Genomic DNA, 27,303 nt, shown 5'->3' on the forward strand with positions numbered 1-27,303 from the left:
AGACGGCCCGAGTCCAATTTTACAATGAGATGCACCCACTTTAACCCTGAATAAAGTAATAAAACCACTAGTAAACCAGTAGGCGGCCTGGCCTGCTGTTCAGTGAGTGGCCTGACTGCAGCCAGGCCAGGCCAGGGCACCGGGCATTTGCCCGACGTGCCCGATTATGCAGTCCGCGCCTTGCTGCTGGGGACCCAAGAAAGTGCAGTGTCGAGGCGGGGGGGAAAACAGGGGGAGGATGGGGGGTGAAGAGTGCAGAGCATGCATGGGGGAAAGGGGAGGGAGGGGAACGGGCACTGCACTATACTGAATATAATAACAATAATTCAACTTTTATGTGCTTTGACTCTGCTCATTAAAGAACAGACAGGATTTGTGCTGTGATGAAGTCTGATAGCAGGAGCGTCTGGGTAGTGCAACGGTAGATTCCCTGCCTACCAACACGAGGGTCGCAGGTTTCGAGCCCCGTGTTACGTAGGTCCTGGTCGGGCGTCCATACAAGGCACAATTGGTGGTGTCTGCGGGTGGGAATGTGAATTAAGCCTGGTCATTGCACTAGCGCCTCCTCTGGTCTATTTGGGGGGAGGGGAACTGGGTGGAATAGTGTGATCCTCCCACATGAAAATGTTTGGACTAGAATAGAATAGAACAAATGATAATAGAATAGAATGATTTCTTATTATTACACTATATTACAACAATACATTGTATGAACAGTGGTTCTCAAAGTGTGGTCCGGGGACCCCCAGGGGTCCTTGGGGGGCTTCCATGTCCCCAGCATTTTTTCCCCACTATAATCCCATCCATAAGTAACACAATGAGAGAATGTCTATTTTAGTCATAGGGTTCATATACTTTCTGTAATAAAACATAAAAAATATATATAATCAGATGGGGGACCCTGGGACAAAACCTTATCATATATTGTCTTCTAATTTGTGTCAGTTTGTTGGTCTTTGACATGAAAAAACTTGAGAACCACTGATGTAGAGAATATCAGAGAAACCAACACTTTTAATATATTAAAAAAGTAAATATGTGAGTATATATAAATCTCAAAATAATTCCACATGAAATAACCATTGCAGTACATGTATAATGGTATTAAATGCTAAAATGCAAACATAAAAGCCGTAATAAAACCTAATAATCCATAAACTATAACCTAAACACAAGCACATCATCACTAAGCACAATACATTTACTATCAATGATTATATTTTAAAGCAAAATGTCGGCTATTGTCCATTATGCTTATTTAGCTTGATTCAAGTACAGCACCCAGTCCATGAATGGTTGGTTATCACTTCTACTTTTCACAGGTTAGCTTATGGCTCCCCCTTCTGGACAAAATTTACACTGTCAAAAAGCTTTTTACAGCAACTAATCCTGAAAATGATCATACAAATGATTGCTTGTTGTTATGGAAATGATATGTAATACTGCTTTAAAATGTTACACACACACACACACACACACACACACACACACACACACAGATATAATGCCGTCTTCTCTACACACACTGTAAGTAACTGGATGAAATGATATAAAATCTGATGGATAGACAAGCAAACACAAATCCCCCACATCGGAGCGATAAGGTAAAAAAAGTAAAGTAACTAATAGATCACCATTAAACTTCCACATGTTGATTAGCCTACTTACATTAAGACAATAATTTTATAAGTTTTCAGAGTTTTTTTTGTTTAAATATGCAAATGAGTGCAAATAAATATTCAAATGCTTCTCCCCAACTGCCATCCGCCTCCTCAACGAGACCCGAAAGCCCCCACAAATAAGGACTTTATCACATCCATTCTTTTGACTAATAAAATGTTATATAACAAACTTCTCAGTAAAAACCTTTAGAAGAGTGGGGGGTTATTTCCTTGGCTTGTTGACGGTGGCGTAGAGGCTGCTGGGATCAGTGTCTCCAGCAGAGGCAGAGGAGGGTTTCACAGCAGCATAGGTCACATCTTCATCATCATCATTAACCTGCAAAACAACAACACGCCAATCACCAAACATGTCAACGCAGAAAAGTCAACACAATGCAACAAAACAAAGCACAAAACATAATACAAAAAAAGGGGGGGAAATCACAACAAAACACAACAAAACAAAAGACACAACAAAACAATATAAAACAAACAAATCACCACAAAACAAAAAGCACACAACTTTGACACAACACACCTTAACACTCTGCCGATTTTCAACCAGCTTTCTATCATTACAAAATCAATAAAACTGTAAACAGTTTCACAGGCATTCATTCAGCTTGACAGTTATTGAGAGTTGATTTGATTTAAGTTGTGGACCAGTGATGTCATTTGTGCATGAATGACATAACTGGTCATTGTTGTTAGGTCCTGTGCACTTGACAACAGCTTGCTTGACAACAGCGTTAGTCCCGCCCATTGTGCTGTTTATTCGCACTGATTGATTGGCTACTCATTAGTCCCCTCACAACATGATAAATCACTGTTGCATGTCACAAGCCTGGGTAAACCCAGCCTTCAACGTGACGTCACAGGCTATGCGTGTGTTTCATGACTGATAGCACATAGAGGTCACGTGGAGGCTGGGTTTACCCAGGCGAACGATGCCAGACCAGAAGCAGTCAACTCAGTGGAGTGGGCGGATTTGAAGATCTGGACCCAGACAACTGTAACACAACTGTAAAACCACACATCTGAAATATTGGCATCTTTGAAAGTTTACAAAACATTTTTTTGTTTTGTTTCATGAATGTTGGAGCCTTAAATCCTGATAAAAAAAGCTATTGTGTAATGTTGAAAATAGGCTACATGTGTGGTAAAAATATCAATTATTTTCTTTTTTATATTTTTATATAGGCTACATATATTTTTTTAATAGCTACCTGAAAATGTTGCTTTTGTCATTTTCCCACCAACAGTGATAAAACAGAACAGACAGCTCACCTGTGCTGTACCAGCGGTCTTCTTCTTCCTCTTCTCGTTGTTGTTGGAGTAGCTGACGGAGGCGTAGGTGAGTCCATCATCATCTGTCTGAACAGTCTGACCAGTGAGCAACACAATGGCAGGTCAGTGGCACACAGGTTTGTACGAACATGTCCCCTGATATTCTATTCTATTCTATTCTATTCTATTCTATTCTATTCTATTCTATTCTATTCTATTCTATTTCTTAACTTAGTACCTCTGCCAGTCATGTTTTTGTCTCGGTTAGTTAGTTTGTTGGCTGTCTGTCAGCAGGATTTCTCAAAAACTTATAAATGGATTTCAATGAGATTTAGTTGACAGATCACCCTTGGACCAAGGAAGAACTGAATAAATGTTGGTGGTGATCCAGATTCAGCATTTCTGCCATTAGATGGTTATACATTTTTAGCCATAACTATGAAACTAACAAAGACAGAGACTTGATTCCATGCTTGCAGGGTCAAGAAATACATTTAAACAGCAAGTTGGAGAAATGTTCAGGGTTGTAGTCTAGTTTATTAAGGACTGGTTGGATAAGCATGTATGCACTTTTTCAGCCACATCCTGCTTCACACTTATGTCTCACTTCCTGTCTCAGCTACTCTACTCTACTCTACTCTACTCTGCTCTGCTCTGCTCTGCTCTGCTCTGCTCTACTCTACTCTACTCTACTCTACTCTACTCTGCTCTACTCTACTCTGCTCTGCTCTACTCTACTCTACTCTACTCTACTCTACTCTGGCTCATTTCCACCACATATAACAGCACAGTACGGCTCTACTCTTAGTTGGCCTTATATGTTATAGTCTCGACCTGATAGACTGTCTGCTTCCATCACAAGTTTACTCGCCTCCGCCCACACCTGGTCGTCATAGCGACCGCATATCTGCCCTCCGCCCATAGCGACCACATATCTGCCCTCCGCCCTCCATTTGTATAACGTTAAATGAACACACGGAAATTTTAACAACCTGTAGATGGAAAAGGAATGGCGGATGAAATCCCTTGGTTGTATGTTGAATGCAGGAGAGGACGTGACTTTAGCCGACGTGACTTCAGTACTAGTACTTTAGTCAGTACTAGTCAGTACTAGTCACTGCGACCATACCAGGAAGTAGGCTATAACATATAACATTAAAATTAAATCCATACATGGAACTTCTAAACTGGTTATGAAATACTGGTGCCTCTATATGACCTACATGGGTAAATGAGACCATCGGCTAGGAGAATGGATCAATTTGTTGTTATTTACATGCATGCGCTACACTAATACCAGTGGTGGAAATGGGCCATAATCTACTCTACTCGAGTCGATTCGAGTCAACTCTACTCCTTACTTCCCTCTGATCCTTTTTACCACAGAAGTAAATCAGATGTGTCTCGTGTACATGTAGTGGATAGTGTGTGTGAGTGTGATCTGACCTGGTACTGGCTGGTTCCTGGTCCAGACTGCTTCACTGCAGGATTGGTAGTGCTGACTGAGGTCAGAACCTGGACACATACAGCCCAGTTAGCTTTACATTCCAGTAAAGATCACTTATAACAGAATACTACTATAATGAGACTTGTTACAAAACCAGAAGTGCAGACGAGTCTAACAAAGGAAGTGCAGTGCCATGTGTAAATTCATACATTGCTTCAGCTTTTTCACATTATATACAGTATGCTATAAGCAAATATATATCTTTTCATGATTCAACATCATGTAAAGATATATATGTACTTGTGTACTGTATATGTGTGGTGTAAAGTCCTGACTGCATAAACATTGTATCCTTCAGTTTTAAACTCACAGTGTCGTGTTTCACTGCTGTTTGGTTCCCTGGAAAAAAAGCAAAAGTGAGAGGAGAGTTTATCTTCTGCAGACACAGTCTGGCTTCATCAATGTGACCACATTTTACACAAGCTCTCTTCCAGCACACCACGAGGGCAAGAACTATTATTATGACTGCAGTTAAACCCACTATGATGGGCCACCATTGTAGACCCCCACCTAGAAGAAGTTAGACATTTTGTCAGCAGCTTCAAGTGACCTATTACTGTACATATGCTGTATATGGAACTAAAATAGATTCAAACTCCTGTCAGTGAAAGAGGAAAGAGTTGAATATGTTTCAGAAATATCATATTTGGCATTTGTTGTGATGATGAGTTACAGTATGTGTTGTTATTGTGTCACATGATGTGCTTCCAAATTATTAGTTTATTGTCTGCAAAACAAATTTCCTGTAGCTATAGGACAAGGAGAATACAAAGAAAATGGGACAAGAAAGCTCAGCAGGCCAAAGTAGAATAATCACGAGAAAAAAGGGAGCTTCTTGGATATTTAGGAGCACAATTCAATACAGAAGTAATGTACATGTGTACTGAAAAAGTTGACCAACAGTGTACATCTTCAATCAAACAAACACGGGCAACAAAACACAATGCGTTTCAACCTCGCTGTCTACAGCCTGACGAAGACCAGCGAGGTTGAAATGCGCTGCGTTTTGTTGCCCGTGTTTGTTTGATTGAAGATGTACACTGTTGGTAAAGTTTTTCAGTACACATGTACATTACTTCTGTATTAAATTGTGCTCCGAAATATCCAAGAAGCTCCCTTTTCTCTCTTGATTATTCTGTATAGGACAAGGAAAATACATTTACTATAGAATAGAATATAACTTGTCGTTGCATATACACACACAAACATCTACGAAAGGTCTTTAGAAATATCCTAGTATTTGCAAGCAGGCAATACTTTATATATTATCCATGTGATTAAAAAAAGTAAAAAAACAACAACACCATAATAGTCCTGTGACTGTGTCTCAAAGATCATGCCTAAACCAGAATGCATTTAAAAATCTACATTTTGGGAATGTGTACACTGTACAGTGTGTCCTTGAAAGGTTAAATATACTATCCTAACTCTTCAAGAACACATTGCTTTTGTTGTACAAAAACCGTGTAGCTCCAATTTAGGTAGTCTCGCTTGCCAGACTAGCTCCGTTTCCCACTGTACCAGCACAGGAGAGAGTCTGGCTCCTCCACTCAGGTATAGCGGGGAAAGGGGGGGGGGGTGTTTGTTGCTCTGTTATCTTTGCAACCATCCACCAAAAGTACCAAGCAGAACTGCTTTATTGCACAATCCAAATCTTTGTCAAAACTTGCCTCTCTCTCTGCATGTAGTTTACAAGTTTGCTAGCTTGCGCTGTTGTTGTTGTTTCACAGCGGCGGAGGAATTTGAGAGCAACATGCAGGACAGGAAAGGGATTTCCCTTCACTCCGACTGAAATGGTCGGAGCCAATGTCAGAGCTTACACCTGCAGCCTGCTTCCAGTGAGTCAGACTACAATTTAGGTGTTCTCTCTGGATTACGCTTCTCTGGGTTCAGAGAATGATTTGCCCCGCTGGACATATGAAACCATTTCAAAAGGTTTCTTTATTTGCCATATTGTGTCAAGCTAAGTCGATCAAATACAAATGCCACGGAGGTTGCTAAATATGCTACAGATTTGCCAAGCTGAGGGAGAGACAGAGAGAGAGGGAGAGAGAGAGAGAGAGAGAGAGAGAGAGAGAGGCTGGACTCTGGAAATATGTAATGCAAGATGGAAAGTCAGCTACCTTTTGAATTGGGTGTTGGCCCTGTTTCTTTTGTTGTTGATATCGTTGGGGGCCCTGGGACAAATGATATAACAAAGCCCCAAAATATATATGGTCAGTTAAGAGCTCACTTTCCGTATCCAGTAAATAATAAATAATAAAATAATCTTTTGCATGGTTACTTTGAAAGTATCAAGTTATTTTACATATCAAGATGCAGATATTTAAGCAGTTCCTTATTGTCAAAGCTTTCTCACCTGAAGACAGAGAGGCGAAGTCAAACGTCTGCACTGTTCCACCATCAGTCACTTCACACTGGAATCTCTCTTTGCCATAATCAGAAGTCAGAAAGGACACAGTAGTCTTACAGGTAGACTGTGATGTGTGAATGTTGCTGGTACTGCCCTCTAACGCTTTACTGTTATACAGCCACCTCAGTGTCTCTGTACACCGTCCATATTTCACCACAGAGCAGGACAACATCAGATTGTTCTTGTTCTTCTGTTCAGTCACTGGTCAAGATGGAGATATTGTGAGAGGGAGAGAATAACAGGAAAATTAACTACCTTACTGGAATCAGAATTTGGATGTTTTATATTTTTACAAGAAGGCAGTTTGAACTGAATAGGTGATAATGTTAATACTCACTGTTTACAAGACTCAGATCAACCTGAGCATCTGGATCTTGTTTTTCTTCTCCATTTTCATTTTTTATGTACTGTAGGCAGTAGTAGCGACCAGCATCCTCACCTGTGATGTTCTTTATAGTCAGAGAACAGTCGGCTGCTGTAACACTCAGTCTGGCTGCTTTAGCTCTGACAAACTCATTTGATACAATCTGCCCATGGTTAACCAGCTCTACTACGTATCTATGTATATAATGATTGAAGTTCCAGGTAGTAAAGCCACATTTATCCTGGTTGGGTAACACATTGTCACAAGGCAGAGTGACTTCATCTCCATCTCTGACATAGAAGAAGGAGGGTGAACGTTGATTACTGGGTCCTGCTGTGGAGAAAATAATAGAGAAATATTGTGAAAATTGAAGTGAATTGAATCAGAATAGGAATATGGCTGGTATGTTGATAATATATTTAATTTTCATATCGTAAATTTTTTCTTATACAACATAATTTAGCAAATGTGCCCCGATAAGTTAAAAACAGTCCACTAAACAAATCATTCAGCATGTTGACAAAAATGGCATCATTAACCGTCTTAAATTAACATTAATGAATAAAGTGCAGTTATACTAATATTAGTAAGTAGTATACATTCAGTTTTGTAATGTATCTGTTATTTAATATACATTTTAATGCACCTGTTCCATGAAACACGAGTATCAAACACAAAGTGATTTTAGTCTGTCTGAATTAAGCCATTCTGCTCTTTCTCTCAGTCTCTTTAACTCTATCCATATTGTTCTCTCACTCTCAACAAGCCTTTACTGATGCTTCTTAAAGACAAAGATGTACTTCCTGTGGATATAGCTTGGCACTTCCTCATAGCAGCCCCAATTTATTTCCTTTCCCTTTGTATTTGTATTTTCTCTCTCTCTTCTGTCAGGTTGAATTTAAAGAGACATACAGAGAGTGTGTCTGTGAGTTTCTATCAAACTAGATTGTGGTCATGACTTTGCCTCTGGTGAATTTTGGTGGTTGATTTCAAAGCAGCAGTGCATTGTGTGGTTGGAAAAGCAAGCAACAAGGTTTGAGCCGCCTCAGCCATGAGTGAAGAGAGAGTGAGACAGTTGAGACAGAGAGAGAGAGATAAGGAGAGAGACAGACAGACAGACAGACAGACAGACAGACAGACAGACAGACAGACAGACAGACAGACAGACAGAAGGAGAGACATACAGAGAGACAGAGAGAGGGAGATACAGGCAGAGAGAGGGAGAGACAGACAGACACACAGACAGACAGACAGACAGACAGACAGACAGACAGACAGACAGACAGACAGAGAAACATACAGAGAGACAGACAGAGAGAGAGAGGGAGAGACAGACAGACAAGCAGACAGAGGGAGAAACATACAGAGAGACAGACAGACAGACAGAGAGAGGGAGAGACAGACAGGCAGACAGACAGAGGGAGAAACATACAGAGAGACAGACAGACAGACAGACAGACAGAGAGAGGGAGAGACAGACAGACAGACAGACAGACAGACAGACAGACAGACAGACAGGCAGACAGAGGGAGAAACATACAGAGAGACAGACAGACAGAGAGAGGGAGAGACAGACAGACAGATGGACAGACAGACATACAGAGAGAGGCTGGATTGTGAAAATAACTAATGTGACTACCTGGTTTTGAATTGGGTATAGGCTCTGCTTCTTTTGGCACTGTTGTTGTCGTCGTCATCATTGCTGTTGTTGTTGTTGTTGTTGTTGTTGTTGTTGTTGTTGATTTAGTACCATAAATAACAAAGTCCACAGAAATATAGGGTCAGTCAAGAGCTCATGTTTATCATATCCAGTAGCCTAAATGAATAAGAAATAATAAAATTATCTTTTGTATGGTCACTTTGAAGCTATCAAATAAAAAATATTGTTTTTGTTATTTTTCATATCAAGATGCAGATATTTTAAACGGTTCCTTAACTTCCTTATATTCTCAAAGCTTTCTTACCTGAGGACAGAGAGGTGAAGTTAAACCTTTGCACTGTTTGTGTTCCAGCATCAGTTACTTCACACTGGAATCTCTCTTTGGTACGATCAGAAGTCAGAAAGGTCACAGTGATGTTGCAGGGAGACTGCTGTGTCATCTGAATGTTGTCGATGGTTCCACTCAACGTCACACCGTCATACAGCCACCTCAGTGTATGTGTAGTACACCCTCCAAATGTCAGCACAGAGCAGGACAATGTCAGCTTACCTGTGTCCTTCTGTTCAGTCACTGTGAAGATGGAGATATTGTGAGAGGAAGACAATAACAGGAAAATTATCTCAGAATTATTATAATGTTTTAGTATATTATTCAAAGAAGGTAGTTTGAGCTGAATAGGTTATACTGTATTGTATATACTGTATAATGTTACTCACTGTTTACAAGAGACAGAAAAGCTTGAGCATCAGAGCGTCCTGGCAGGTGGCAGGTGTAGCGACCAACATCCTCAACTGTGACGTTCTTTATAGTCAGAGAACAGTTGGCTGTAACACTCAGTCTGTCTGCTCTAGCTGTAGCAAACTCATTTGATGCAATCTGACCATTGGAAACCAGCTCTACTATAGGCTTTACATAATGATCGAAGCTCCAGCCACATTTATCCTGACTGAGTGTCACACCTACATGTACACAAGGCAGAATGACTTCATCTCCATCTCTTACAGAAAAGGAGGGCCAAGATTGTCCAGTTACTGCTGTGGAGAAAAAGACAGACATATTACGGACATTTAAATTGAATCAGAATAGGTTCATAGTTTCAAGTTTGCAAATGTGCCCTGACAAGAAAGAGTTCACTAAACAAATCATTCAGCATGTTAACAGAAATGGCATCATTAGCCATGTTTCCATTTAAAATGTGAATAAAAACAGTCAAATAGAAACCCAGCTATTGACTGTCTCAGTTAAATGAAGATTAATGAAGTCCAGTGATATTTGTAAGTAAGTTCTACATTGTAATGCAGCCTTACCTGTTCCATGAATCACGAGTATCAAACACAAAGTGATTTGAGTCAGTCTGAATTCAGCCATTCTGCTCTTTCTCTCAGTCTCTTTAAATCTATCTATCCATCTTGTTCTCTCACTCTCAACTGTCAAAGTGTCAGAACTAATGCTTCTTAAAGACAAAGATATACTTCCTGTGAGTAAAACATGTCACTTCCTCTTAGCAGTCCCAATTTCTGCTCCGCCCCTCCCCCCTTCAGTCTGGTTGAATTTACTGTGTGTTGTAGAATGGAATTTCACCATCCCTCATCCGCTATATAATAACAATATTTCAGCCAAATAAACAAATATTGAAATGAAGCCATGGAGAAGGAAAGATGTCTTATAAAAGTGTATTAAGCCATAACAAACTTCTCTAAACAGAATTAGAGAAGTTACTGATCATCTCAATGTATACATGATATGAAATAGAGTTTACAAATTCAGTGAAGATGTCACAATTGTCATGTACTTATAGGCAGAGAGGAGAGAGGGGAGAGGAGAGGGATAATCTCACTTGAAGCACACAAGATTGCGTGTGTTCCTGTGTCTCTGTGTCAGCAAGGTCACTGACATGCAGTGTTGCTGAAGGCCAGAGGGTGAACCTGCTCAATAACTGTCTGTATGTAGATTAATGGTGTCTGTATATTGCGTCTGTGCATATGTGCATTTATGTAATAACTCATATCAATAATTATGTGTATGTAATTATATAGCTTATTGAATATGAAATTTAATGAATGGAACTTCAATTTTCCATATCACTGTGAGTGTATATCTTATCGGTTTTATATCTCTCTGAATTTCTCGCAGCTGACAGAGACAGATAACAAAAGATCTGACCCACAGAATGATGTCTGTTTTGTTACAAATTATTACATTTGAGCCATCTATTCTAATATAAAGTGACAATTAGAATGAGCGCAACACTAGAATCAGCTTAAATTCCTACATCACCAAAATCACAGGGAGCCAGTCGTGAGAATCCAGGATGAGGTGACTAAGGGGGCAGTTAAAAATTGTGATTTGAAAATGGCCATGCCAGTTTTTTCCTCACCAAGATTTACTCTCACTTGTGGGCGTTATTGCAGCCCCTTGCCGACAAGCTGTTTGGTACCAATGGGTGTTTCATGATCCCAGTATCTTCACTCTAGCTTTAAAAAGGATCCTGCTACAGCCTCTGAAAACAGCTATGCCATGCTGCAAGGAGTAGAAGAGGAAGTAAACTGGAGGGGCAGAAGATACAGCTGAGGGGGCGCTACGCGCACTCGATTCCTAGGCTCGCCCGCTGCACGGGCTCGCCCGCCCTGCACCTCGCCGAGCTGGCCCTGCACCTCGCATATGCAGCTTGGCCGCTGCGTGGCCTCGCCCTGGCTGCTCCTTGATGGCATACTTCAGGGATGCTGGATCACCTGTGCTGCAGCTGGCAACATACAGCTGTCCATGGCTGAAGATGGGGGTCTGAAGCCAGACTCTCACTTCTTTCAGTGTCTGCCCCTGGGACTTGATTTGCTCTTATGACATCACTGATGACATCATCAGTGGGACTCTTATGTCATCAATGATGATGTTATAACTGATTTCATGACATCACTGATGACATCACAACCTCTTATGACATCACTGATGATGTCACAATGCCTCTGACATCACTGATGTCACAATTTATGACATCATTGATGACATCATCACTGGGACTTTGTGTGTGTGTGTGTGACGTCACAATGCCTCTGACATCACTGATGATGTCACAATTTATGACATCACTGATGACATCATCAGTGGGACAGACAGACAGACATAGCCCTTATTCAATTATACTAGGCATCTCGCGCGGTACTCGGCCACTGCGCGGCCTTGCCCGCAGCTCGGCTGCTGTGTGGCCTTGCCTGCCCTATTGGTGCACGCACAATGTCTCCCTCTCTCTCTCCCTCAGTCTCTCTCCCCCTCTCTCTCTCCCTCAGTCTCTCCCCCCTCTCTCTCCCTCTCCTCACTCGCCCTCTCCCTCAGTCTATCTCCCCCTCTCTCTCTCTCCCTCTCCCTCAGTCTCTCGTGAGCATCCTGTCTCTCTCATGAGCCTCAGACTGATGACATCATCACGTGTGCCTGTCTGTCTCTTGTGTGTATGTGTGTGTGTCTCGTGTGTGTGTGTGTGTGTGCATCACTGATGATGTCACAATGCCTCTGACATCACTGATGATGTCACAATTTATGACATCACTGATGACATCATCACTGTGAATTTATGACATAACTGATGATGTCATCAGTGGGACAGACAGAGACACAGAGCCCTAGCAGGATTCTCACCTTATCGATAAACTGTGAATAAGTCAACACACTCGATGGACGATGATACAGAGCTAACATGCTAATTGTATTATTTTTACATCTCTCTGAATTTCTTGCAGCTGTTGAAACAGAGACAGACAGCAAAATATCTCACCGACCGAAAATTTCATTTTAAAATAAAAATTTTAGTAGCAGTAAAATCAGCTTCAATTCCTAGATCACCAATATGACAAGCAAGCCTAAAGTGCCTTAAAACTGAATTTTAGCCACTACCTACGAACTGCTGCTGCCAGTAAAGCTGACCAAATCATATTCATCATAACAAGTCCAGCTTTCCACAGTTTATTTGTGGCAATGACGTGTAGTTCCCCCTCAAAACCACAAGAGAACTGAGGGAGTTTCACAGCTCACAACTAAGGTTTGAAGATTCACAGTTCAACACAAATACTGACATTATTGCAACGTTTATGTCCTTTGATTGTTTAGATTCTGCTCAGTAAAGAACAGACAGGATTTGTGCCGTGATGAAGTCTGATAGCACTATAGAGGAGTGGAGAGTCTGATAGCACTATAGAGGAGTGCAGAGTCTGATAGCACTATAGAGGAGTGGAGAGTCTGATAGCACTATAGAGGAGTGGAGAGTCTGATAGCACTATGAGTGGAGAGTCTGATAGCACTATAGAGGAGTGGAGAGTCTGATAGCACTATAGAGGAGTGGAGAGTCTGATAGCACTATGAGTGGAGAGTCTGATAGCACTATAGAGGAGTGGAGAGACTGATAGCACTATAGAGGAGTGGAGAGTCTGATAGCACTATAGAGGAGTGGACATAGCCTGGGTAAACCCATCCCCCACGTGACCTGCTCTCAGACCTGTTCTCAGTCACTAGGACTAACCCTGGGAACTGAGAGAGCAGGTCACGTGGGGGCTGGGTTTACCTAGGCTAGAGTGGAGAGACTGATAGCACTATAGAGGAGTGCAGAGTTGCACTCTAAAGCAGGCCAAACTCAGGTGTAGCCAATACATTAATGACGGTTCCATTCCATTTAGGTATTCCAGTGCCAGGGTCCTCATTAATGTTACTGGTTACACATGTTTAGCCTGCTTTGACACGTCAAAATAGCTGCTGGGAAAAGGGTATATTTGGTTCTTGATTGCGGTGGTGCATTTGCATTATACTGTGGCAAAACACAGATATGAGGACACTTTAGTACAAGAAGTGTCAGTTCCTCATTGCAGCTTGACTCTATTTTCTGCTGAGAGATGTGCAGGGAGTGTTGGTGTGAACGTTGGTCCAGCCAGCAGAGTGGTTTGGCCTTCTCACGAGCAGATCAGCTTAACCACAGCAGGCTGCCAGGAACAGCCTGTCCTCAAGTGTACTTTGGAAATGATGCCAATTACACAAGTTACCAGTTAAATGCAACTATTTAACGAAGGTTAACTAAAATTAGTTCTCAGCTGTGGCTTAATAGAAATGACACTGCAATAGGTTGATTCAAAGTTTAGGGGCTCTGATACCAAATGCCTGATCACCTTTTGAACAATCTAAGAGCCTTTCTGGTAAATATAAGACTATGTATAAACAAATACTTCAAAATCAAGTCTAAATTCAACTTCAAGCCAATTCAAGGCAACTAAAACAGGAGTTCTATGATCTCTATGAATCCTAGCTGCTGCTCTGAACTATCTGCAGATGAGAACTAAAACAAATGAGGCAGGAAAAGACACACTTGTTTAAAACAGACTTGGTTATTACAAGATGAACAGCTTGAATATCTTTCTCCAAGTCAGGAAGAGAGAAATACACATCTTTACTGTAATAATGCTAATTTCCTTACTTTCATAGCTGCAGTCTTTTTGTAGGCCTCAGTTAATTCTGTTGAAAACCACAAGAAGACTGAGGGAGTTTCACAACGAAGGTGTGAAGCTTCACAGTTCAAGATACATACTGACAATAATGCAACTTGTATGTCCTTTAAAGCAGCTACGAGCAACTTTTTCGATTGTTATTAAACAGTATAATTACAATATTGATGCATCACATCTTACCTATAATAGAAGCTGAGACCAAAGCCGTGTGTATCTGAGATTGCTCCCTTAGGTGATTATTAGTCTGTGTCTGTCTAAACTCGCGTCAACAGGGGGCTCTCTCTCTCTCTCTCCTTACCGCCGGCCCGGCTACCCGGAAGTGAAACGCGCAAGTGAAACCCGGAAGTGAAACGCAGCTGCCTGCCTCGCCGTTTGCGCTGCCTAGCAACATAACATAAACAATGTGAACGCCACGCATACTCTCGCGAACATCTTTCGTTATATTCTAACAAGTTTTTTGGAAGTTATTTTGTGGTTATGGCCGAAGTGGCTGCTGCAAACCGTTTCATTTCACTTCCTGATCTTCCCTGGCCACAGACAGCCTACACTGGCCGATTCACTCGGGGCTCAAGCGAGACTACTCTGCGTTGGTCTCGTCGACTATTAGAGGTAAGATGTGATGCATTGATATTAAATTTATACTGTTTAATAACAATCGAAAAAGTTGCTCGTAGCTGCTTTAACTGATTAGATTCTGTTCTTAAAGGACAGGATTGTGTGCCGTGATGAAGTCTGATAGCAGGGCCACCGCGTACAGGTAGCGCAGGTTCGAGCCCCCGTGTTGCCTCCAGATCAAAACAAAACAAACAGAAAATGATAAAAAGAAGAAAAAGACTAAGCCATAAAGCCAGACCCAGACTGCAGCAGCTTCAGGCCCGGCCAAGAAATGTCTCAGGGGCTTACTGACTGACTGACTGAATGACTGACTGACTGACTGTTTCACTCCTGACTAGTCTAGGGCTGTGACGACCACTATACCGTGATACAGCGTTATTAAGCAACCACGGTTATCATACCATAAGCTTTCCCTTTGATACCGTGCCCACGATATTTTGTGCAATATGCAGGCTGCCACACCTCACTACAAATAAGTTCATAATGGAGGACATGAGACCACATCTCTACATGAGATCTTTGGGTCACGTCATTTCCTCTCACGGGTTCTCCTATCACTCCTACGCAGACGACACACAGCTCTATCTCTCCTTCCCCCCCTCGGACTCCCATATCTCTTCCCGTATCTCTGCCTGCCTCAAAGACATTAGCAACTGGATGTCTTCTCACCATCTCAAACTCAACCCCGACAAAACCGAACTTCTCTTCTTCCCCTGCAACGACTCCCCCCTATCCGATCTGTCCCTATCCATTGACAACACCACCGTCCTCCCCCCTCAATCAGCCAAAAATCTCGGAATTACCATCGATAACCAACTATCCTTCTCTGTCCACATCACAGCGACGGCACATTCCTGTAGATTCTCCCTCTTTAACATCCGAAAGATCCGCCCTTTTCTTTACCATAGAAGCAACCCAAATTTTAGTTCAGGCCATGGATTTATCTCGTCTTGATTATTGTAATGTTCTTTTAGCCGGTCTCCCCACCTCTGCCATCCAATCCCTTCAACTCATCCAGAATTCTGCTGCCTGCCTTGTTTTTAACCAACCCAAATTCTCCCACGTCACCCCTCTCCTCCATGACCTCCACTGGCTCCCCATCCTGTCACGCATCAAATTCAAAACCCTTGTCCTCACATACAGAGCTGTCCACTCAACTGCCCTCCAATACCTTCAACCCTTGGTCACGTTCCAACCCTCCCACCGCTCCCTCCGCCCCTCCACTAGCGCAAGCCGTCTCGCCCCCCCCCCCCCCTTGCCCCGTAACCTCGCGTCACCAGGCTCTTCTCGGCGAGAAAGAGCCTGGCTCCCGCCCACAATTGATTTTGTCACCCTACTGGTTCCCGCCTAGAGCCCGCCCTAGACCGGATGGCAGCGTTTCTAGCTCGTCAACTTTCACGTTAACTTGACAATTTGACCCAAGTATCAGAACGGCAAACAACAAAACAAAAGATGGACGTACCGAACAAAGTTTTTGAAGAAGTTCTTTTAGAAACATTGCAGATTCACAATCTCACATATTTTAAGCCAATACAGAAGCTTTGCATCAGACAATTAATCGAGGGAAGAGACGTTCTCGCATGTCTACCAACTGGTTTTGGGAAAAGCTTAGTATTCCAAACCTGGCCGACGGTGTGTCGAGCCATATTGCATGAACGTTTTGTTTTATGTAACGCTAGCTTTGTTTTGATCAGGCTCTAGTTTAGGTAACATCACCGCGTCAAGCTAACGGCAACAAATACGTTGTTAGGCGCATTGCCATCCGGTGTTAATTCTGGTTCCCGGGTTTACGCCCCCATGACAAAAAGCGGGGTGGAAGGTGCCCAGACTACTTGCCCCGCGGGCTCAAGGGCCGCTCTCAAGCTCGCCTTTTTTCCTGTCTCGCCCCCAAATGGTGGAACGAGCCCCCCCCCCCATGGTCAGGACATCAGAATCTCTCCCCATCTTCCGCAATCGGATAAAAACTCATCTCTTTTCTCTCCATTTTACCTCCCCCTAACCTTACTTCTTCATCTCCCTTATATGCTGCCCACGGACTTGTTTTTATCGCAAACTGTCAACTGTTTTTGGTTTCTTTATTTTATTTATCTTTTTCATTATCACTGCTTTCCACTATGTATGTTACATGATCTATGCTTGTTTTTTATCCCTCTGTACGTCGCTTTGGAGAAAGGCGTCTGCCAAATGAAAATAAAGTAAAAGTAAAGTAAAGGACAGTCACACATCATCCATCTTCACAAAATAATTCAATTATATATGATCCTACCCTATACTGTTAACTTGACATAGGCCTACATCGTTTACTAATGTTCCAAATGTTATTTAAAAAATAAAATAATTTTGTTCAATGATATTATCATTTATTTATTTATTTTGACACAGATTTGACAATAGCACATCATAGAGGTGTGTGTGTGTGTGTGTGTGTGTGTGTATGTGTGTGTGTGTGTGTGTGTGTGTGTGTGTGTGTGTGTGTGTGTGTGTGTGGGTGTGTGTGGGTGTGTGTGTCTGTGTGCCTAAGGTTATCATACCGTCAAAATCTCATAACAGGCCACGCCTACTCTTACCAGAATTGAGGTGTTAGTTCCTCATTGCAGCTTGACATTATTTTTTGCTGAGAGATGTGCAGGAAATGTGTTGGTGTGAACTGAGACCAAGACGTGTTGATTTTAGTTTACTTTTGTTTTTCTAACTTGAGAGAGATCATTGCAGGACGCACTAAAGCAAAAGACAAGACAGCAACAAAACCTGGTCCACTGACAAATGACATCCACACAAAAGCTTTATGAAAGATAACTTCCCCAAAGAAGACATCGCTGCTGCTGACAAGTCTGAGCAAAAAGGACTCAAGTAGAAGTATGATGATGATGTGATGCTGAGGCTCATTTCAAGTCATCTACATGTCTCTTCATTCCTTGTGAAAAACCTAGAATGATGTTGATGTGACAGCTCGCCTCGCACTGTTTAAAAGCCATGTAAATACAGTTCATTGTTTGTGAAATTCAGAGCTGTCTTTCTTATATCAGTTTAAAATGGTTTAAATATGAACTTTTACTATGTCATAATATCAAAATATCCTTATTGACATTGAACATCAGCGTCCATCAACTGCTTGCTGGTAAGAAGTGGCCAAACCACTAATCATACTGGCTGGACTGTAGAAAGATGTCACCCAACGTGGTTCCTCGAGCAGCAATTATTACCTTGGACTGCTGACATGCTGCCATGTTTTCTGCCTGTGTTGATATCAGAGCTGACAGCAAACTCCCTCATGTCCTACAGTATTTATCACTAGACTGATTGACCCCCCCCCCCCCCCGTCCCCGTCCCCCCCCCACAGTCATAGTAACTCTGAAATGATGTGAATGCAGCATCAGCCATTAGGATGATTTGAAGATGGTCACATGGCAACCTGCCTGGGAACCTGACAAATCTGCCTCTGCCAGCTCATGTTTTATTTGCTCTGACACATTCACATAATTTGTGAATTGGTCTGGTGATGTCAGGCTAATAGCTACCAACTCTTGATAAAACAATTACACATTTTAGAGGAAAATATATAGCCTAACTTATGTCATTGATTGATTGAGCATTTGAGGGACATTTAATATAGAAATCAAGTAACAATTTTCTACCAGGGTGGGAATTTGGGCTTTTTAGGGGCGTGGCCATTTAGCCTTTGGCGTCGCAAAATCTTTTAGGGCACAAGGCCACATGCCAGCGCACAAAGGCCATTGCTCTATTGACATCGTGAAGAGCGATTCTTTCTGAAATGTGTGTTAAAATGAGACAATGACACATCCTTTGCATAGAGCAGGCTACATTAAACTGAGACCTCTAGCGCTTTTAAAGCAACTGACAGTAGCAGGCTGGTAGCAGGGCACTGCCAAGGTGGCCTTAGGGATCTCAGGGCATCACGGCCAGAGGGAGGGGCAACTGAGGGCATGGGCTCCATGTAGGCTAATTCCCACCTGCATGTATCCATTTGGCAACCCAGTGCCAGATGAAACCACGCCCCAAACTCACTTGATTGGTCACCACCGCACGCCGCAACTACACTTTGCCGCCTTGCCAAGCAAGCCACTCCTCCAAACTCATACGCCCAAGCGAGGCGCACACACACACGCACACCGCTTTCCCGCCATACGTGTCAATGTCCCCCCGCCACCACTGACAATAAACTACCGTAAACAGCAGAGGAGACTCCGCTGCACCCCGAACACCTCTCTTTACAGCCACGAAGGTCAAAGTTTTCCCCAAGTCGAATGTGTTTTCCCCGTTTCTCCTTCCCCTGGAGATGTGTGGCTCGGAGAACTAGGACTCAGTGTGGGCAACTCATCCTGGCTTCAATTATGCAACAGGGAAAACACACTCGACTTCGGGGAAAGAGCTATCTTTGACCGGTGTCTGCCTGGTTGTCAGGGGTGGTGGAGTGCAGCGCGATCACTGCAGAGCTGGAAAGCCCTGCGCGCGGGGGCGACCAATCAAATTAGTTTGGGGCGTGGTTTCACCTGGCACTGCATGGGTTGCCAAATGGGCACATGCTTCCTACCCTGAGCCTAACTATGTCATTGATTGATTGAGCATAATGGTAATTTACAGTTGAGTGACATTTAATATAGAATTCAGGTAACAATTTCCCCTAAAAGAGATAATACAACTTTAAAAGTATAGTAGCCTACTTATCTCCACCTTCCATTGTGAAAGTCATGGCACATGGATGAATTATGATGATACATGATGACACAATGTGTGACTGAGTATTAAACAATCTTTTATTTGCAGATAATATAAATGAACAGCAATAATCAGCTAACAAAGGGAAGAATATACTGACTCCATTAAGGCCCACAGATCATCAAGCATGATATACAAAATCCAGGAAGACATGTTGGACTCCCAACAAACAAGTTAACAGTACTACCAGCATAATGATAACAATGTTAACAAGTTACCTCTAAAGAAACTATAAAGTTCTCTAATATGCTCATGTTGTTTCAAAGTGTCCGATTGCAAATGCATGATCACTCTGTAAACTAAACTCTGGAACAATTTAAAGTAGGGTAAGTTACACTTTAAGCTTATTTGAGCTTATTTGTTTAATCTAAAACAATTGTTATGTAGGCCTACATGAGATGTTGTGCTGTGTAATATAAACTGAGGCTAAGCTACTTACTTCAAAAGCAATACATACAATCTTAAAATTCTTAAAATCAAGACGCAAATTAAACATCAAGCCAATTCAAGGCAACTAAAATAGGAGTTCTATGATCTGTGCTGTTAGATTAGTTAAAATCCTAGCTGCTGCGTTCTGAAAGACACATTTTACAAAGACTTATAATAGTTAATACAAGATGAAATAACAGCTTGAATATCTTTCTCCAAGTCAGGAAAAGATAGAAATGACCTATACTCTAGAAAGAGAAAAATATATACAGAGTGGAGCACACCCAAACAAGTTGAAGAGGTGCAGACTAACAAAACATCAAAATAATAGAAAGAAAGAAAGTCACACAGTCAAAAATGATCCTCTGCTGTGTATAATATACTGTACCAACATACCCTGACGAAGGCATACTCTGCCAAAACATGTATGTTGGTATATCAAACACAGCAGAGGAACATTCTTGAGTGTGCAAATTTCTTTCTTTCTACTATAATCTAGCAACAAAGAGAAAATAATATACTCTATGATATATACATGATGATAATAGTACAATATGATATGATACAATACAATATGTACAAAATGTTGTATCTCAATAATCAGTTATAAAGGGAAGATCTCTAGACTCTTTTCTCAGAAACCGTAAGGTGGTAAAGCAGGAGCAAACACAGGTGTAACTAATACCATTAATAATGGTTCCATTCCATCATGTTCCAGTGCCAGGGCCCTCATTAATGTTATTGGTTAACTTACACCTGTGCTTACCCGCTTTTACACTCAAAATGGCTGCTGTGAAAAGGGTCTGGAATTCAGAAAACATTGGGGACTATACAACATATAAAGGTTTTGTTGTTGTTCTTGTTGTTGTTTTTCAGCATGTTTCAAAGTGTCTGGTTGCAAATGCATGATCACCGTCTGTTAAATAAACTCTGGAACAATTTAAAAGCTTTCATAGAAAATCTAAAACTGTCTGTACATCAGGTATTGTTCTGTGAAATATAAACTAAGATACTTAAAAAGCAATCCATCAAATCTTAAAGGAACACTCCACCCATTTTCAACCAGCTTTGTATCATTAGAACATCAGTAGTATATCAGCTTGACATTATTTTTTGCTGAGAGATGTGCAGGAAATGTGTTGGTGTGAACTGAGACCAAGACGTGTTGATTTTAGTTTACTTTTGTTTTTCTAACTTGAGAGAGATCATTGCAGGACGCACTAAAGCAAAAGACAAGACAGCAACAAAACCTGGTCCACTGACAAATGACATCCACACAAAAGCTTTATGAAAGATAACTTCCCCAAAGAAGACATCGCTGCTGCTGACAAGTCTGAGCAAAAAGGACTCATTAACTCAAATCAACTCAAATCAACTCAAATCAACAGCAAAAAAGGACTCATTAACTCAAATCAACTCTCTACTTTGACAGTTATTGAGAGTTGATTTGAGTTAATGAGTTATTAATTTGAGTTAGTGTGGACCAGTGATGTCACTGATCCACACTTTAACACTCAATAACTGTCAAATTAAATGACAGACTTCAAAACCGTTTACAGTTTTCTGATATACTACTGATGTTCTAATGATACAAAGCTGGTTGAAAATGGGCGGAGTGTTCCTTTAAAATCAACTCAAAATTCAACTTCAAGTGAATTCAAAGCAAGTAAAACAGGAGTTTAAATCATAGCTGCTAAACTGCTAAAGAGATCAATTTAATGAGGCAAGAAAAGACACTTTTTTTAAGCAGACTTGGTTATTACAAGATGAACAGGGGGAGGATGGGGGGTGAAGAGTGCAGAGTATGCATGGGGGAAAGGGGAGGGAGGGGAACGGGCACTGCACTATACTGAATATAATAACAATAATGCAACTTATGTGCTTTGACTCTGCTCATTAAAGAACAGACAGGATTTGTGCTGTGATGAAGTCGGATAGCAGGAGCGTCTGGGTAGTGCAACGGTAGATTCCCTGACTACCAACACGAGGGTCGCAGGTTTCGAAACCCGTGTTACGTGGGGCTTGGTCGGGCGTCCCTACAAGGCACAATTGGCGGTGTCTGCGCGTGGGAAGGTGAATTAAGCCTGGTCATTGCGCTAGCGCCTCCTCTGGTCTGTTTGGGGAGAGGGGAACTGGTTGGAATAGTGTGATCCTCCCACATGAAAATGTTTGGACTAGAATAGAATAGAACAAATGATAATAGAATAGAATGATATTATTACAGTATATTACGACAATACATTGTATGAACATCTCGAGCAGTGGTTCTAAAGGTGTGGTCCTTGGGGGGTCTTCCACGGAGTCCCCAGCATTTTTTCCCACTATAATTCCATCCATAAGTAACACAATGAGAGAATGTCTATTTTAGTCATGGGGTTCATATACTTTCTGTAATAAAACATAAAAAATATATATAATCAGATGGGGGACCCTGGGACAAAACCTTATCATATATTGTGTTCTAATTTGTGTCAGTTTTTTGGTCTTTGACGTGAAAAAACTTGAGAACCACTGATGTAGAGAATATCAGAGAAACCAACACTTTTAATATATTAAAAAGGTACATATGTGAGTAGATAGAAATCTCAAAATAATTCCACATGAAATAACCATTGCAGTACATGTATAACGGTATTAAATGCTAAAATGCAAACATAAAAGCCGTAATAAAACCTAATAATCCATAAACTATAACCTAAACACAAGCACATCATCACTAAGCACAATACATTTACTATCAATGATTATATTTTAAAGCAAAATGTCGGCTATTGTCCATTATGCTTATTTAGCTTTATTCAAGTACAGCACCCAGTCCATGGGTTGGTTATCACTTCTACTTTTCACAGGTTAGCTTACGGCTCCCCCTTCTGGACAGAATTTACACTGTCAAAAAGCTTTTTACAGCAAAATGATCATACAAATGATAATTATAATAAAGAACATTAAGTCGCTTGTTGTTATGGAAATGGTATGTAATACTGCTTTAAAATGTTGCAAATACAGTATGTATAGGCCTATAGCCCCCCCCACACCCACACACACACACACACACACACACACACACACACACACACACACACACAAACACACACACACAATGCCGTCTTCTCTACACTGTAAGTAACTGGATAAAATAATATAAAATCTGATATTTTAACACATTCCAAGATTTGGACAAGCAAACACAATTCCCCCACATCGGAGCGATAAGGTAAAAAAAAAGTAAAGTAAGTAATAGATCACCATGAAACTTCCACATGTTGATTACTTACATTAAGACAATTATTTTACAAGTTTTCATCTTTTTTTTGTTTAAATATGCAAATGAGTGCAAATATTCAAATGCTTCTCCCCAACTGCCAGCCGCCTCTTCAATGAGACCCGAAAGCCCCCACAAATAACGAGTTTATCACTTCCATTGTTTTTACTAATAAAATGTTATACAGTATAACAAACTTCTCTGTAAAAACCTTTAGAATAGTGGGGTGTTATTTCCTTGGCTTGTTGACGGTGGCGTAAAGGCTGCTGGGATCAGAGTCTCCAGCAGAGGAAGAGGAGGGTTTCACAGCAGCATAGGTCACGTCTTCATCACCATCATTAACCTGTAAAACAACAACAACAGACCAATCACCCAACATGTCAATGCAGAAAAGTCAACACAATGCAACAAAACAAAGCACAAAACATAATACAAAAAAAGGGGAAAAAATCACAACAAAACAAAAGACACAACAAAACAATATAAAACAAACCAATCACAACAAAACAAAAAGCACACAACTTTGACACAACACACCTTAACACTCTGTCGATTTTCAACCAGCTTTCTATCATTACAAAATCAATAAAACTGTAAACAGTTTCACAGGCATTCATTCAGCTTGACAGTTATTGAGAGTTGATTTGATTTAAGTTGTGGACCAGTGATGTCATTTGTGCATGAATGACGTCACTGGTCATTGTTGTTAGGTCCAGTGCACTTGACAACAGCTTGCTTGACAACAGCGTTAGTCCCGCCCATTGTGCTGTTTATTGGCACTGATTGATTGGCTACTCATTAGTCCCCTCACAACATGAGAAATGACTGTTGCATGTCACAATGCCATAGCCTGCTGCCTGGGTAAACCCAGCCTTCAACGTGACGTCACAGGCTATGCCTGTGTTTCAGGACTGATAGCACAAAGAGGTCACGTGGAGGCTGGCTTTACCCAGGCGAACGATGCCAGAGAAGCAGTCAACTCAGTGGAGTGGGCGGATTTGAAGATCTGGACCCAGACAACTGTAACACAACTGTAAAACCACACATCTGAAATATTGGCATCTTTGAAAGTTTACAAAACATTTTTTTGTTTTGTTTCATGAATGTTGGAGCCTTAACGTGAGAAAACATACTGTTGCATGTCACGATGCCAGACCAGAAGCTGCCAACTCTGTGGAGTGGGCGGATTTGAAGGTCTGGACCCAGGTAGTCTTGCTGGCCAGCCTCCCCCTCCCTATCGTGAGATGAATCTGGCGGCGCAGGTCTCCATTGTGGGATTGCAATGGGTGGCGCTTAGTGGCAGTGGCCTTGGAAAATAGTTTCCAACAATCCAACTTGCCATTTTCAGCGTGTAGCAACGAGCTAGCGTGTAGGTTTCTGTCGTTAGCTTGCTAGCTAGTTAGCATTGTTGTTTTCACTGAGGCGGCAGGGCACTATTTACAGTGACAGGAGGGAGCGGAAGCCACTCTGATTGACATGGTTGGAGCCAATGACAGAGCTTGTAATAAGCCGGGAGCGGACATCCAGCAGCGACTGAAACAGTCGCTCCAATGGGACCAGCTGTAGAGCAGGGGAGGGCTTATCCCAGTTGCCTGTTTCCGTGCAGTCAGACGACTCACGGTAGGGAGGGGAGGCTGGCCAGCGAGATTAGGACCCAGGCAACTGTAACACTGCTGTTGGGTAAAAACCACACATTTGAAATAGTGTGCCATTTTCTTTGAAAGTGTACAGAACATTTTTTTGTTTCATGACTGTTGGAGCCTTAAAGTCTGATTAAAAAAAACAATTGCCTAATTTCGAAAATACAATGGTGGTAAAAATATGAATTATTTCCTTTTTATATTTTTATATACAATATATTTTTTTAATACCTGAAAATATTGTTTTTGTTGTTTTCCCAGAAACAGTGATCCAACAGAGCAGACAGCTCACCTGTGCTTTACCAGCGCTCTTCTTCTTCTCCTTGTTGTTGGAGTGGCTGACGGAGGCGTAGGTGAGTCCATCGTCATCTGTCTGACCAGTCTGACCAGTGAATGCAACACAATGGCTGGTTAGTGGCACACAGGTTTGAACTAACACATCCACTGCTTTTCTATTCTATTCTATTCTATTCTATTCTATTCTATTCTATTCTATTCTATTCCTTAACTTTTAGTACCTCTGCCAGTTATGTTTTGGGTGGTGATCCAGATCTGTTATTTCTGCCATTATACATCTTTACCCATAAATATGAAATTAACAAACAAATTAACAAAGAGGGAGACTTGATTCCAAATCATATAAAGACATGCTTGCAGGGTCAGTAAATCAATTTAGCTTCAAATGTAAGTGATGGGAACGATGTGTTTTGGTGAAACAGCAAGTTGGAAGATTGTTCAGCACTGGCAGAGCAGTTAAGGTCTGGTTGTCTGAGCAGGCATACCTGTCTCAGGTATTCTACTCTACTCTACTCTGCTCTACTCTACTCTACTCTACTCTACTCTACTCTACTTTACTCGAGTCTACTGTACTTCCTTACTTCCCTCTGATCCTTTTGACCACAGAACTAAATCAGAATCAGCTTTCTTTGTGTCTTGTGCACATGTAGTGGATAGTGTGTGTGAGTGTGATCTGACCTGGTCCTGGCTGGTTCCTGGTCCAGACTGCTTCACTGCAGGATTGGCAGCGCTGACTGAGGTCAGAACCTGGACACATACAGCCAAGTTAGCTTTCCATTCCAGTAAAGACCACTTATAACACAATACATGTGTGTTGAAACAAAACCAGATGAGCATACAAGTACTGTATAACAGTGCCAGTGCCATGTGTAAATGCATATATCGCTTCAGTTTTTTCATATTGTATTCTGCTTATACAGTCTATATTGCATAGCATCATATATGCAGTAATCCATATCTAATCACGATTTTTCACAACATCCATATTAAGTAACAACTGTAAGTAAATCCGTACATGAAGTAATCTAGTATCTTCCCCAGCCATACACTGCTAAACGTGTTAAATCTTTTAGCAGCATTATGCTATAACCCTACAACTGTTTATTTTGGACTTTGATTGCTTTGATTGTTCTTGTTTTTACTGTTTGTTTTTTTACATATTTGTTTTGCTATTATGTCATTTTTCGTTTTGCTTTTTCATAATCAATTCATCATTATTTTGACAAGGATCAATAAAGTTTCATCTTATCTCATGCTCTGCACAGTTATGGTAGACATAATCACACAGCTGATTTGCTACAGCTCTGTAAAGTCCTGACTACATAAACATTTTGTATCCTTCAGTTTTAAACTCACAGTGTCATCTTCCACTGCTGCTTTGTTCCCTGAAATAAGCAAAAGGGAGAGGAGAGTTTATCTTCTGCAGACACAGTCTGGCTTCATTAATGTGACCACATTTTACACAAGAAATGTTCTCACCTCTAGCTCTCTTCCAGCACACGACCAGGGCAACAACTATTATTATGACTGCAGCTAAACCCACTAAGATGGGCCACCATTGTAGACCTCCACCTAGAAGAATTTAAAACATTTTGTCAGCAGCTTCAAGTGACCTACAGTATGCAACTAAAATCAATTCAAACTCCTGTCAGTGAAAGAGGAGAGAGTTCAATATGTGTATTCACAAATATCACATTTGGAATTTGTTGTGGTGATGAATTACAGTATGTGCTTATTGTGTCGATGTGCTTCTATTAGTTTTTTGTCTGCAAAACAAATTTCCTGTATAGGACAATGCATTTACTATAGAATATAGAACTTAGTTGCATACACAAAAAGTCAACTTTTTTTTAGAAATATCCTTAGTATTTGCAAGCAGACTTTATTTATGAGATAAAAAAAAACAAGTACAAATAAAAATCAGGTAGAGAAAATGCATTCCATTAACCA

At 41.2% G+C, this 27,303-nt stretch overlaps 2 protein-coding genes across 6 annotated transcripts in view; both read right to left on the bottom strand.

The window, feature by feature from the left end:
* LOC310782462 (uncharacterized protein) overlaps positions 1 to 27,303 on the bottom strand; it is a 79,733-nt gene that overhangs the window by 47,560 nt on the left and 4,870 nt on the right. For 2 of the 3 annotated variants that reach the window (XM_083643136.1, XM_083643135.1), the window contains exons 8-10: positions 26,833 to 26,925; positions 26,710 to 26,738; positions 26,032 to 26,100 (exon numbers count right to left, since the gene is read on the bottom strand). In XM_083643136.1, coding sequence (XP_083499262.1) covers positions 26,032 to 26,100; positions 26,710 to 26,738; positions 26,833 to 26,925 — 191 coding nt within the window. Of the gene's footprint in view, positions 1 to 22,671; positions 23,760 to 25,348; positions 25,439 to 26,031; positions 26,101 to 26,709; positions 26,739 to 26,832; positions 26,926 to 27,303 lie in introns of those variants that run through there. The other variant, XM_083643137.1, reaches the window with a different exon arrangement.
* LOC310782131 (uncharacterized protein) lies at positions 1,034 to 10,308 on the bottom strand. 3 transcript variants are annotated; one of them, XM_083642824.1, is made up of 11 exons: positions 10,201 to 10,308; positions 9,610 to 9,927; positions 9,197 to 9,463; positions 8,872 to 8,934; positions 7,206 to 7,565; positions 6,815 to 7,069; positions 6,579 to 6,605; positions 4,766 to 4,794; positions 4,395 to 4,463; positions 2,949 to 3,044; positions 1,034 to 1,998 (listed from the first exon to the last, which is right to left on the bottom strand). In XM_083642824.1, the coding sequence occupies exons 1-11, from the start codon at positions 10,259 to 10,261 to the stop codon at positions 1,885 to 1,887; spliced, it is 1,659 nt and encodes a 552-aa protein (XP_083498950.1). In that variant the 5' UTR covers positions 10,262 to 10,308; the 3' UTR covers positions 1,034 to 1,884. The 3 variants fall into 3 exon arrangements, with proteins under 3 accessions (XP_083498950.1, XP_083498949.1, XP_083498948.1); XM_083642823.1 differs by having other exon boundaries at positions 2,949 to 3,035; positions 6,579 to 6,632; XM_083642822.1 differs by having other exon boundaries at positions 6,579 to 6,632.

Source organism: Poromitra crassiceps, assembly GCF_964638095.1.
Source record: "Poromitra crassiceps genome assembly, chromosome: 9".
In the NCBI taxonomy this organism is placed as follows: domain Eukaryota; kingdom Metazoa; phylum Chordata; class Actinopteri; order Beryciformes; family Melamphaidae; genus Poromitra; species Poromitra crassiceps.

What these genes read in the sequence shown, in the direction of transcription:
- LOC310782131 (XM_083642822.1), bottom strand. Translation starts at nt 10,261, where the DNA reads ATGGCTGAATTCAGACTGACTCAAATCACTTTGTGTTTGATACTCGTG. An exon ending in GCCAACACCCAATTCAAAAG is followed by an intron (nt 4,795 to 6,578) that starts GTAGCTGACTTT and finishes CTTTTTTTCCAG; the next exon opens with GGAACCAAACAGCAGTGAAA. An exon ending in AGACCGCTGGTACAGCACAG is followed by an intron (nt 1,999 to 2,948) that starts GTGAGCTGTCTG and finishes GTTGTTTTGCAG; the next exon opens with GTTAATGATGATGATGAAGA.